Here is a 14307-nt window from a genome sequence, read left to right on the forward strand (position 1 = left end):
TTGAGCAATGTACATGGTCTCTATGAACAGGAATTCCCATCCATCATTTACTCTTCTACTCCTTATTTTCCAACTTAGAATTATATCAAAAATAGCAAAGGAAACCAAAAAATTTCCAGTTCCACCGATTAAATAGATAAGACATCATAATTATTATGTTAATTTGTGCTTAATATGTAAGTTTTTAAACACACATATTTACCTATTAAACATACAGGAATTATAATAAACTAAGAAGGATCATTTACATAACACCTTTATGTATCCCTAAATATTCAAGCTACACTTGGGCTTCTTCTTATCTTTTTTTTTTTTTAATTTTATTGAAGTATAGTTGATTTACAGTGTTGTGGGCTTCTTCATATTCTTTGAATAGAATTCCTTTCTACTAATTGTTAATATATGTATATACATTCCAAAAGAACAAATATTGAAGTACTTCATTGCTTACATTGAGGCCCATGTGGTTCTAATCTGACAACAACAGTACTGAGTCATTACTGGAATATACTATTCTAAATTAAGAGGTAGTCCAAATCTCATTCAATCACACAAATATAAATGTATTTTTCATATTTCCTTAAACTCTGGGGGTGATGGGCATACCTTCAAACCCATTCTCTTCAGATCCTGAACAGCCAGTGGTGGGAAATAGTCAAGCCAATATTCTGCTTCAGAAAATTTGACTATCTCTTCATCAGACAGACCAAGGGATTTCATAATGTCCCACTGGTATTTAGAAGATCCAGCTTTAGCAGCAGCTTTACTCTGAAAATAACAGCAAAACCAAACTCCATCAAAGAACAACTAACAGCTGGTTAACAAACTCCAGGACCACAGTAATTTTAAGTGAATAATCCTATTTGGTAGTTTTTTTAAATCTAAAACAATACCGTTGACATGTCAGAATACTGCAGGATCTGGATGTACTGTTCTGTTTGCCAAACCGTATAGTCTGATACCCGTATTCTGACACCAAAGATAACTATCAATACAGAGGTGGAACCATAAAAAGTTATCATCACAAAGATAAGATCTTAGCACCAAACCTTCTCTACTTCCTTTTTTCAAATACCACATGCATCTTTTTTAGTTATGAATAAGCTGCTAACAAGAGTTTCCTCCTTTTCCAATATTTACCAATATCAAAAAGGTAACCACATGCCAGGGACTGGAGGTAGGCAAAAAGGCTGAATTATAAAAAGGTAGGACAAGGAATCTGGGGGCTGAGGAAACTGCTCTGTATAGTACTGTGGTGGTAGAAACATGACTCCATGCACTTGTCAAACCAACACAACTATACACTGCGAAGAGTGAGAGAGAGATGGAGGAAAGGAGGGAGGGAGAGAGAGGAAGGAAGAAAGGAAGGGAAGGAAGGAGGGAGGGAAGGAGGGAGTGAGGGAGAAAGGGAGGAAAGGAAGGAAGGAAGGAAGGTAGGAAGGAAGGAAGGAAGGAAGAGTTTACATTAATTTTTTAAAAACCTCATTTAAAAAATATTAAGAAATTTTTTAAATGTATAAAGAAATAAATACAGACACGTACATATAAGCGGGTTAGTAGACATACATATATTTCCTTGCTCTTTCTACTGAGAGAACCTAGAAACAATGAGCATAACTAGCACTCAGAACTTAGTTTCTAAATACCATATTTCAATAAAAGGAAAAAGGACTCCTTGGAAAAGTGGTTGGCTCTGGGGCTAAAATAGGGAAAATACAAAATGAGCCTGGAGCATCTCGTGGCATCTGAATGTATAGAAGTGCTCAAAAAAAAAAGAAAAAAGAAAAAAAGAAAGAAAGAAATAGAAAAAAGAAAAAATGATGGGGGCATGTCAAATGGACACAGAAGCCCACCTAAAAGATTCCCCCAATGACCATTGCTAGAACAATTTGAGCAATAACAATAACTCAAAAAAACCTAATAGGATTAGATTATAACCCAAAGAATAAATAAATATGCATGAATCCACACTGATATAAAAAAGAAATTAATAGATAAGTAAATGGGGGAGAAAGAACAACTTTTCCTTTCAGAAGAATTCCAGATAATAAATGTAGAAGGAATGAGGGAAACTGAAAATCACCATTAGAACAAAATATGCAGCAATAACCGTTGCAGGGAAGATCCACTGATGAATGCTAAAATTAGTGAGCAAATATATAAAAAGACACAAGATATTGGGACTTCCCTGGTGATCCAGTGGGTAAGACTCCGCACTCCCAGCACAGGGGACCCGGGTTCGATCCCTGGTCAGGGAACTAGATCCTGCATGCATGCCACAACTAAGAGTTTGCATGCCACAACTAAGAGTCCACATGCCACAACTAAGAAGCCCGCATGCCACAAGTAATAAGTCCACATGCCACACACAATGTGGCTAAAAGGTCCTGCATGCCACAACAAAGATCCCGAGTGCCACAACTAAGACCCAGTGCAGCCAAAATAAATAAATAAAAATCTTTAAAAAATAAAGTATACAACGCAATGGTTTAAAAACAAAAAAAGAAACAAGGCTATTTCCATAGCCTCAAAGTATCTCTCCCAAAACATACGTGAATTACAAAGGGAAAAATGAAATCTTTACAGGAGAAAAACCTAACAGACACCACCTAAACCAAATAATCAAGGTTAACAGCACCAGTAATAAGATATATCAATCTTATACTCCCTGATACGATGCATTGACGACACATCACCTCTCAATCTACTCATGATAAAGCATTAGACAAACCCAAAATGAGGGGCATTCTGTAAGTTATCTGACCAGTACTCTTCAAAAGTGCCAAGATCATGGAAGACAGAAGAAGAGACATGACAAGGAAATGCAAAATGGGATTTTGGACTGGATCTTGCAACAGAATAAGGATATTAAAGAAAAACTGTTAAATCCAAATGAAGTATGTAGTTTCTTAAACAGTATTGTTCAAATGTTGGTTTCTTAGTTTTGAGAACTGCACCATGGTTATATAAGATGTAACTGGGTTAAGATTCTAAGGGAACCCTGTACAATCCTGTAATTCTTCTATAAGTCTAAAATTATTTCAAAATAAAGTAAAAAGGGGAAAAAAAGGCAATCAAAAAGTGAGAAAGATAATTCTGCTTTATTACTTTTTAAAAATTACTGAGTATTTTTTATGTGTCAGGCACTATGCTAGTACTGGGAATGTACATATAAATCAGACAAATATAAATATAAAACTTCAACCAAAATAAGTATCATCAAACCACCAAACCTTTTTTCCTCTAGCTTTATCCTTAATTATTATATCTTCTGTTTTAATACTGATTTCTTCTTCTTCCTCTTCCTCATCTGGAAAATCAGGGGGGCAACCATAAAGCTCTATTTCTCTTTTCAATTTATCAGCACATGCCTACAAAAAAACACAACATTAGAGATGGTAAAGTTAAAAATTCAAGGTGGAAACAATTTGAGGTTTTTTGTTGTTTCTATGGCCAACTAAAACTGACTCTGGGGCTTCCCTGGTGGTACAGTGGTTAAGAATCCGCCTGCCAATGCAGGGGACACGGGTTTGAGCCCTGGTCCGGAAAGATCCCACATGCCACAGAGCAACTAAGCCCGTGCGCCACAACTACTGAGCCTGCGCTCTAGAGCCCTCACACCACAACTACTGAAGCCCACGTGCCTAGAGCCCGTGCTCTGTAACGAGAAGCCACCACAATGAGAAGACTGCCCACCACAATGAAGAGTAGTCCCTGCTCGCCACAAGTAGAGAAAGCTCGTGCGCAGCAACGAAGACTCAACACAGCCAAAAAAAAAAAAAAAACACCCTCACTCTGTAATTTAGGTAGATAGGACAGACATTAAGTTAGAAAACAAACACTGAAAGATGAAGGGATTTATCCAAGGTTATAAAGCTAGTAAGCTGCAGAATTACAACATGAACCTGCACTTTCAACCCCAGCTCTTTTCAGCTGTGCCATAATGAGTCCACTGTCACAAAGATGACACCAAGTAGACAGTGTTAAAGTTATGAGAAAAATACAAATATAGAATTGTGAATTTCAAAAAAAAAGGGAGGGGACACTTCTATGAAGAATTTCAGCTAACAAATAGGGAAAGAATGAGACAACTAGAAAGTCACCATTTTACAACCACAAATTCAATAATTGAAAGACAAGGATAATGAAAGGATGCTAAAAGCACTAAGTTACTGTGTAACCAAATATTCAGAGGCTCTTAAGGTATCATCCCACAGATTAGTTTTTAATTAGAAAATGAAAAAGTTACCTTTAGAATGAGGAAATCTGGCCGTTATTAACTTAATATCACTAAAATGACACAAGCTGCCATTATATGACTTTTGATGTCATACAGTGGGAAGTTCCAACCTCATCAATGTAATACTGGTGATAACCAAATGCAAAGTGTGATTCACAAAATAAAAAGGAAAACACCGCCAGAAAGGATACATCAATGTTCAATTTCTTGGAGTGGATAATGGGACTATGACAATGTAGAAGAACGCCCTTGTTCTCAACAGATTCAAGCTGAAGTGTTTAGGGGTAAAACATCATGATGTCTGCCAACTTACTTTCAATGAGTTCATAGAAAGAGGGACAAAAAGTGTGCACGTATTGTATGTTGAGAGACAGAACTAGAGCAACTGTGGCAAATGTTAATACTTGGTAACTATAAGTGAAGGGTACATGGGTGCTCACTGTATTATCGTTTCACCTTTCCTATAGGTTGGACATTTTACAAAATAAAAGACTGGAGAATAAAAAAGAAATGAGTTATATTTCCCAATTTCCAAGGATTTAGGGAATCCTTTCAACTGTAGTTATCTTGCCCATCATTTATTGAAAATTATTTTTATTATAAATTTATGACAAATTTAAGACACTTGCAAAAATGACCAAAATATGATAGAACTGTTCATTATTTTATGCCAACAGCCTATATACACCATGAATGCACAAAACACTGCCCATTTTACTTGTTAGTAGTTATTATCTAATTCTAAAACAGAAATATGAATACATAAAGAACCAAAAGATATCAGCATTACTTAGAAATCACTTAGACCTTAATGTGTGCCCTTTAAGCACTTCTCCAAATGTTTTCTAAAAATTAATTTTCATGATAATAAATTCAGTTCACTTCAAAAAACACTTTAACGTAATATAGAAGTACATATTTGAAAACCCTATTTCAAGCTCTTGAATTGGATATTACTATTTGCTCTAAGCTAAAAAGAGTACAAAGCAAGCCCAAAAGCAATCTTACCTTAACAGGCATTCCAGTACAGTGTAAACCAAAGGGAAATAGACAAGTTTTTCCTTTCAATCTCTGGTACCCTACTGCAAACTATAGAAAAATAAATAAATTTAAACTACAAATTTAAATGCTAGACGAATACAAAATTCTGACTTTTCAAAAAGATCATCAGTTTTGTTTTCCTCTTCACATCTTCCTTTAGAATACCAGTTAGATTTTATAGTCATTCCAAAGTTATCCTTTTTTTCCTGTCTTTTCACCAACCTAGAAATTACTTATGAGCATGTATACATACCTAGACCCCTGCACACACACACATACAGCATGTGAAAATAGAAAAATTAAATTAACATAAAAACCATGCTTAAAATTAAGGAATTCTAAGTTCCCTTAACAGGAAATAAATTCTATAGATGCCATTTTCTTTAAAATAGTATTTATTAAAGACCCTCCCATCCCATTATATTAAACATAGAGGAAGCTTTACCTCACATTTGGATAAAGAAAATGTATGTCCCAAGTGAAGGCGCCCATTCATATATGGATATGGGAAGGTTACAAAGTACTTGTCCTTGCTGCAAGACAAACATGTAAAAAAGAAAGTACAAAAAAGAAAATGTTAAACTCCTTTTACAATTAAGGGTGGGGTCAAGGGGACACACTATAAATAACTTGTTTAAATTTTGGTTACTTAACAGACATTGAAAATTAAATTTATAAATCCAGAAATTAAAAGCTCTCTAAAATTGAAACTTGTTTTTGATTTAGAAAAACTAAGATATTTATAGGTGGCTATTAAAGAACTAAATATCCTTGTAGCAAATATTGGCGGTTTAACTTAAGCTAAAATACTGAGTTAAAAATGATATACTTTAAAAAAAATTAATAGGGAGACTGGATTTACTGTTTTACTGATTAAATGAGATATGCTTTCATTAGATATATATAAAGCAATTCAAAGCCTCTCAGGTAAAATAAAACATCCTCAAAATTATACGATATGTGGTAAATTCCCTTAAAAAGCACCTTTTTAAAGCTGCTTAATGTATTATGTTATACTCCTTTTTTCTATGAATCAAGTGTATCTAACAGATATACGTAAGTTATAAAGCACACCTGTGCTTCATAAATGACCACCTGTAAACACACCATCCAACTTATGAACTCACTGAAGCTACCTGTGTGCTACTCCCCACCCTCCCACCAGAGAGAACCATTATCTTGAAATTTACTTTTGTCATTCCTTTGTTTTTGAATAGTTTGCACATATGTCTATGCTTTTAAATGATACATCATTTAGTTTCACTCACTTGTGAGCTTTTTTCATTCAGTGTTCTATTTCTATGTTTCTTCAGTTCATTTTCTTTCACTGAGCAAAAGCACTTTCTAATTCACTTTTGATTACTTTAAATTACCTTAGATTTGACCAAAGTTCTAGAACCAAATAGAAACTTCAAATTATAGTTTAAAGTATAACACCAGACTTTGTATTAGAGCAAATTCTTTTCCTCTCTTTAAAAAAAAAAAAAAAAATCCATTAGAGTGTAACTTAGTAGCAAGGATAGACTTTGGAATCAGAAAGTCCTGATAAGAAGTCCAAGCCCTGTCAATTCCTGGCTATGCAATCTTAAGCTGGTTACTTAACCTCTCTGTGTCTCAGTGTACTCATCAATAAAACAAAAATTAAAATATTGGTAACCTTAAAGCTTTACTAAGAACATTAAATGAGAATATGCATGTTAAAAAATGGCATATTTCCTATTGCCTTGGCGTATTGAACAATACCTGTTCAATATTAGCTACTATTATTGCTATTTTTGTCAGTGCATTTCCTCAACTCTAAGAAGCACATTTTTCTACAGTCCAACATATCTGAAATTGCGACACATCGTATAATTGATGCATATATTTACTGTGGTACTGTGTTGCAGCAGTTACTTTGTTTTTCCCCAGTATCATATCATTATCTATGGTCTGTCTTCTAATAAACACTTCTTAACATCAAGGCAATACAGATTTATAAAATAAGATCTTTAAATACAGAAATCCTTCAAAATTTATAATCTGTGCCTTTGGAGGTAATTATCACTATAATATGAATCTTTGTAACAGAATGACTTGCTATTATCAGTCAGCAAAGATAAAACTTCAAAACATTTTCCTTTGTCTAACTATGAAAAATATTAGTTTTTAAAAAAAGCTTTATGTAGGAAAAAATCCTTTAAGATTTCATAGGAAAGAGGATGCTAATTTGAAATAGAGAAAGTGGAAGTTACCTCCTTCAGCCTGTTTCAGACATTGTAAATACAATCTGCCTTATTCCTTCCACAGAGCAGTTCCTGCGGCCAATGGTTCTGGAAACACAAGGTGTAGAATTTCACAAACTATTACTCACCTAGTCTGTTTCTCTAAATTAGATGCATTGACCTCAAACACTTTCTTGGCATCCCATTTTTGTTGGACTTCTTTCTCAATCTTCTTCAAGAAGTCCACTTTGGTTGTTCTTTTTCTTTCCTATTGGACACAAAGGAGATAGAATAATACACTATATTTCAGCAGACTTGCTTTAAAAAAAAGAAAAAAAAATCTGGGTTCACACAGAACTGAGCTGTTTACTGACAGATTAATTTTTCCATGGTTATCTTGAAATTTAAATGAGTAAGACTAAAAATTAGGGCTATCATGACTTGATAGGGTTATCCACTTCAGATGTCAAAGGGATGACTAAAGAATTACTTAAATAAATAAAAAAGCTGTGAAATACTTGTTTTTAATTAGATACTACAATATAACACCATTGTCAAATGTTCCTATTTAGTTAAAATAGATGAATACTTAGAAAAGCATAGGATGGTGTGGTGCCTGCTTGCCCAGCTGCAATTATGCCCACCAAAGGAGGATGGTGAGGTCTAATGGGTAGAGGCTGAGAGAGGATTAGTCATCTGCGTGTTCTTTTTTTCAAGGAAGCTGATGAAGAACTTCTCTGCAAAATGGTTAACAGGCTATTAATATGAAATTAAAATGAAACAGAATGGCAAACATGCCTCCAGCATATTGGATCTACCTGGCAACATTCCCACCATCCCTTATGCCACCCTTGGATGAAAATAAAAGGAAAAAACATGCATGATCACTCTAACTCTGAAAAAGAAGAAGGATTAGAACTTCCCTCTCAGTTTGTGACTCGGTGAAAAAGAATTAGCTACTAAAAGCAAGTGTGCTACAGCCGAGGTGGAACATGGGACTTATGTAACTGGCAACTGTGAAAGCTGGATACCAATGGACCATACACAATCTAATTCTGTTTTGAAAACTTAATATTAGTTTCTAGAATTTTATTTTCTTGTACAAAATTATCTGAACTGAAATTAGATTTTCTTCCCCTTCTTACACGCTGACATTTCCAGATTCTGCAGCATTTTCAAATGAGAAAATACCCTGGGTCTACTTATACTGAATACCTTTACAACCTACTGGGCAAGTGACCTTGCCAAGTCATGTCATGTCTCCCTCTGTTCTTCCACTCAACAATTTAAAACATGCTTTCTACTCATATCACAGATATACTGGATTTTTAGAGAGCTATTTTTAAAAATGGTTACACAAATTTGAAGTACTATGCAAACGGGACTTCTGTGCAATTTAAAAAAAAAACCCTAAACTTACCACTATTTCTTCAATAACTATCTTAAATATGCCCTGTGTATTATGTAATAAAAATACGAGTACTAAAATTAGGTAAGATTCAGTACAAATCTACCATAGAGTTGTCAAATCTGTTTTACTATTTTCAGTTTTATATATTTTTTTCTTTCTTTCTTTCTTTTTTTTTTTTTTTTTTTTTGGCCATGCCATACGGCTTGTGGGATTTTAGCTCCCCGACCAGGGATTGAACTCCAGCCTTCCCCACTGAAATCACAGAGTCCTAACCACTGGATCGCCAGGGAATTCCCTCAGTTTTCTTTTTTTTTTTTTTTTTTTGCGGTACGCGGGCCTCTCACTGCCGTGGCCTCTTGCGTGGCGGAGCACAGGCTCCGGACGCGCAGGCTCAGCAGCTGTGGCTCAGGGGCCGAGCCGCTCCGCGGCATGTGGGATCTTCCCGGACCGGGGTGCGAACCCGTGTCCCCTGCATCAGCAGGCGGACTTTCAACCACTGCGCCAGCAGGGAAGCCCAGTTTTCTTTATTTTAAATCAAAGGATTTGATTAGTAAATCAAGTTTACTATTCCTTTTTATTTTTTTATTTTTTATTTTTTTGGTACGCGGGCCTCTCACTGTTGTGGCCTCTCCCGTGGCGGAGCACAGGCTCCGGAAGCGCAGGTTCAGCGGCCATGGCTCACAGGCCCAGCCGCTCCGCAGCATGTGGGATCTTCCCAGACCAGGGCACAAACCCGTGTCCCCTGCATCGGCAGGCAGACTCTCAACCACTGCGCCATCAGGGAAGCCCTCCTTTTTATTTTTTTAAGCAAGTTTAAGATAGAAGAGGACAAGCAACAGAAAGATGAAATGTCAGCTTACAAGGGGAGGTGCAATGATGGATTAAAAGAACCCTGCCACAAAGGCAGAGAGGAAATAAGAAAGAATTCCACATTTGAAAAGTCACGGACGTAAGTTTCTCTAGCACCAAATGAAAATAAAAATGACAAGTAAATTTTTTATTTCTATAAATCCTGACCAGATCGTAATTGCTGTGAGTAGAACTTATATCAAAACACAAATCTGATCAAGTCAATTCCTCTTCAGAGGTTCTCTACTGCTCTCTGAAAGTCCATACTCTTAAACCTGGCACTCAAGGCCCTTCTTATCTCATCTTTGCCAGGCCCCTCCCTCTTCCCTCTCACCACCACTCCAGGCCTATTAAGCCACCTGCACTTTCCCAAGTGTGCCAAGCTCCCTTTCTCCCCTGTGGGCCTTTGTTCAAGCTATTCTCTCTGCCCTCATACCCCACCAATCTCTTTGCCTGGCTACCTCATCCTTCAGGTCTCAGCTGATCACCTGCCTTGATTCCCCAAGAGTGTATCAGGTACCATTCTTAATATGTTCCTACCTACCAGTATTAACTCTATGATAGCACTAATCACGCAGTATCAGTATCAGTCTGTCTTCCCCATAGGACTGTAAGTTTGTTCACAGTGGGGACTGTGTCTCATTTCTCATTATATCCTCAATGTCTAAGCTTATAGCAGCTCTCAAATATTTGTTGAACATTTAAAGATTTAAAAAAAGAAATGAGTAATACACTGCCAGCTTTTGCATACCATGGCCATAACAAAATAACCTAAGACTAAGAACTGGGTTGCATATTTGAGTCAAGTTGCTAAGCAATTTGGACTCTTTCCCAAGAATTTCCATAAAACTAAATGTGGCTGCATAAGGAATTTCCTTTTCCAAGAACGAATAAGGCCCTCCATCTATTCACTCTTTTCCATTCCTGCTACCAACTTCATTTAGACCCTCAGCTCCTTGGCCCCCTCTTACTGCAAAATCCTCTTTTTAAAAAGTAACCTGTACGTTATAAGTAAGTCTCTCTATTCCTATACATGCTGACCCCTGTTTTCAATTTTAACATGCAAGAACTACCATTTGAAAAAAATCTATGGCAGAGACGACAGTTTGCCTATGCGATATCCATTCCCTCCCTTTCTTCCTCAGCAACAGACGTCCAACCTCACTTAGGGTAGTGCAGCAAAGGCAGTTAAGCATACTCTTCCATGGTTCCAGGAGAATTCACAGATTGGAGCTATGGGACTGGGTTCTGGCAAAGGAGTTTTGAGCAGAAGAAAGTAAGTCACTTCCACCTGGCCCTTAAAACAGCCTGTACAACTCCTAATAGCCAACTTAATCTGTAGGTGGAACAGGCACACTGCCTAGGGCCCACAATACTTCTAGGAGCTCATCAAAATATTTTAATATCTTTTAAAATCAGAAGAAAAACTTAAACTTTTGGACAGAAGAAAAATCTTTAATAGATAATATTAATATATCTGGCTTTATACAACACAGTTGTCAAATATAATTTCTAATATATTTTTTTTTTTTACAGAGGAAGCAGCCCACAAAGGCAAAAGTATCTAAGGCCTCATGAAGCCTTGTTGTACCTCCTATCCTAGGGTCATGGGTCATATGAAATCCCACGGTATCATCAGTAAATTCCTCTTTCCTTTAACCAACTTGAGTTGGCTTCCACCGCATGCAACCAAATAATCCCTGATATTTACCCAGCTGGGTTGTAAACTCCTGGAACCAGCAACTTGTAGAACATTTATAGTCACCTCAGCACCACATCCAATGCTAATATAGACACAGAAGTTACATGACAAATATTTTTTGCTTAAAAATGACATCAACCACCCATGAAAGCAACAGTCTTCACAAGTTACTTAGAACTATGTGTTTCTTGTCACTGTACTGAGCATGCTAAACGCACAAAAGCTCTTCTCTGAGGTCTCTGCTTCTCAGAAAAACTTGTTCCTCAAAACTCAAAGGTCAATTGTAATGAAATCTGATATTGGCCCCAGCACCAACTTGTTGTATAACTTTGAGTAAGTCACTTGATCTCAATTTCTTCATTGGTTACTCAACTAAACAATTGGTTTGCTGTTTTGTCTCATTTTGTTTCGTTTTGTTTTGGTTTTGGCCACACTGCTTGGTTTGCGCAATATTAGTTCCCCAACTAGGGATCGAACCCATGCCCTCGGCAATGAAAGCACAGAGTCCTAACCACTGGTCGGCCAGGAAATTCCCAACAATTGATTATTTTAATTAGTTAAAAGGTTATTTAACAAGAGCAAAGTTCCTAAACTTTGGCCCTATTGACATTTGGGGCCAAATAATTCTTTGTTTTCAGGGGCTGTCATGGGCACCACAAGATGTTTAGGAACATCCCTGGCTTCTACCCACTAGCTGCCAGTAGCATACCCCAGTTGTGATAATCCAGAGTCTCCAGACCACATGTTCTCTGGGGGACAAAATCACCCCCAGTAGGGCTTCCCTGGTGGCGCAGTGGTTGGGAGTCTGCCTGCAGATGCGGGGGACACGGGTTCGTGCCCCGGTCCGGGGAGATCCCACATGCTGCGGAGCGGCTGGGCCTGTGAGCCATGGCCGCTGGGCCTGCGCATCCGGAGCCTGTGCTCTGCAACGGGAGAGGCCACAGCGGTGAGAGGCCCATCTACCGCAAAAAAAAAAAAAAAAAAAAAAATCACCCCCAGTAAAGAACCACTGAACTAGATAGTAAACTTTTCCATATATTCATAGTATTCTGCAATTCTTAAAACTTTTACGCACATTAACTTATTTGATCTTAACAACAACCCTAAGAGGTGGGCAACAATCGCCCTAAGAAGTGGGCAGACCAGCGATTACCATTTCAAAGATGATGAATCTGAAGCTCAGAGATCATCATGCCAGCAAATGGTCAGCTGGACAAAAACCCTCATCTTCTTACTTTTATTTCTGCTTTCTCTAGTACTCTGGCCATATCCTAGCACCACTGGCTGTAGAACTTAGACAAGATCCTTAACCTCTTTAAGCCTCCATTTCCCTATCTATAAAATGAGAATAATAATTATATCTACCTTGTACTATTATTATGAGGATTAAGAGATAATAAGCATGAAGGACTTAGCATAGTGCTGGCCCCATGTTAAATGCTCAATAATGCTAACCATTATCACAGAGAGACAACTAGACATCATGTGCTTTTTATCAGATGTCAAAATGGCCTTGTGGTTATGTTTTAAGAGAATATCTCATGATATTTTTAAAACTTACTGAAATATGTATGGATGAAATGATACAGCGCCTTGAATTTGTTTAAAATGAATCCTGACAGGTGGAGGAGGAGGTTCTGGGGAAGGTACGACTGAAACGAGATTGGCCCTGAACTGCCAATTATTGAAGTTGGGTGATGGGCACATGGAAGTACATAACACTATTATTTCTACTTTGTTCACTACTTAAATTTTCCAAATGAAAAATTTTAAAACAATAAAAAATTTAGAGTTGACTATTATCTTTATTACAACAAATCCCCAGATATAAGTCTGATATGTAACTAAAAAGTATTAAAACTGTCAAAACCTCTATAAGATAAATATTCCTATGATATGAAGGAAATTACATTGCTTGCTCTTCACAAATTCAATTATAATATAAAAACTAATTTTATATCCATGCTACTCCATGTTTATTATCTTATACTCTTTACTATTGGTAAGGTTTCTTCCAGAGTTAGAAAACTTTCATTACAGGAGGGTGCTTGCAAAAGAAATTTCCCCATAGTTTACCATTGTAAATAGTACAATAATTAAGAGAATGAGCTCCAGAATGGGACAAAATGAATTAAAATTCTACTTCTTAGTAGCTCTGATCTCACCCCCTCTATTCTATACAGGAACATCACTTTTCTCTATCAGTTTTCCCTTTCTACAGGACAATTTCCAAAAGCATACAACCACTATATAATTTCTCCTGTCCTTAAAAAAAAACCAAAAACAAACAAACAAAAAAACCCTCTTTTAACCTTCATCTATTACCCCATTCCTCTGCTCTCCTTTATAAAATTCTTCAGAAGAGTTGTCCATACTCATTATCTCCAGTCTCTCTCTTCCCATTCATTCTTGAACACACTCTTCAATCAGGACCTACGAGGCTTTATATGACCTACATCCACCCACCAATCAACCACCACCACAACTACCCCCCCACATAAACACACACACACACACACACACACACACACACACACACGTCGTCGTCGTCATCATCATCACCTCCCCCTGGATGACAGTCCTTTGCACATACAACCCTCCTTGTTTTTCACTCCACTCACACTGTTGGCTCTGCCCGGAAATCTTTTCCTCCGTATAGCTGCATGGCTTGCTCCCTTACCTTCTGCCACAATGCCACCTTAGCAAAGCCTTTCTTCATCCCCCACTTCCTGATCTATTTTTTTTGTTTATAGCACCTACCGGCACCTGACATATTTTACCACATACTTTAGAATGTAGCGCGCACACACGTAAACACCATGAATGCAGAAATGTTTGCTTACTTTACAAAGAGGTGCTC

General features: G+C 37.1%; 1 protein-coding gene across 1 annotated transcript in view; it reads right to left on the reverse strand.

Annotated features, from left to right (window-relative positions):
• The window catches only part of LARS1 (leucyl-tRNA synthetase 1), a 68674-nt gene that overhangs the window by 53885 nt on the left and 482 nt on the right, over positions 1-14307 (reverse strand). The window contains exons 2-6 of the mRNA XM_060093576.1: positions 7635-7753; positions 5727-5814; positions 5249-5329; positions 3234-3371; positions 607-768 (exon numbers count right to left, since the gene is read on the reverse strand). Of these exons, the coding sequence (XP_059949559.1) occupies positions 607-768; positions 3234-3371; positions 5249-5329; positions 5727-5814; positions 7635-7753 (588 nt within the window). The remainder of the gene's footprint in view (positions 1-606; positions 769-3233; positions 3372-5248; positions 5330-5726; positions 5815-7634; positions 7754-14307) is intronic.

Source organism: Mesoplodon densirostris, chromosome 3, assembly GCF_025265405.1.
Source record: "Mesoplodon densirostris isolate mMesDen1 chromosome 3, mMesDen1 primary haplotype, whole genome shotgun sequence".
Taxonomy (NCBI): Eukaryota; Metazoa; Chordata; class Mammalia; order Artiodactyla; family Ziphiidae; genus Mesoplodon; species Mesoplodon densirostris.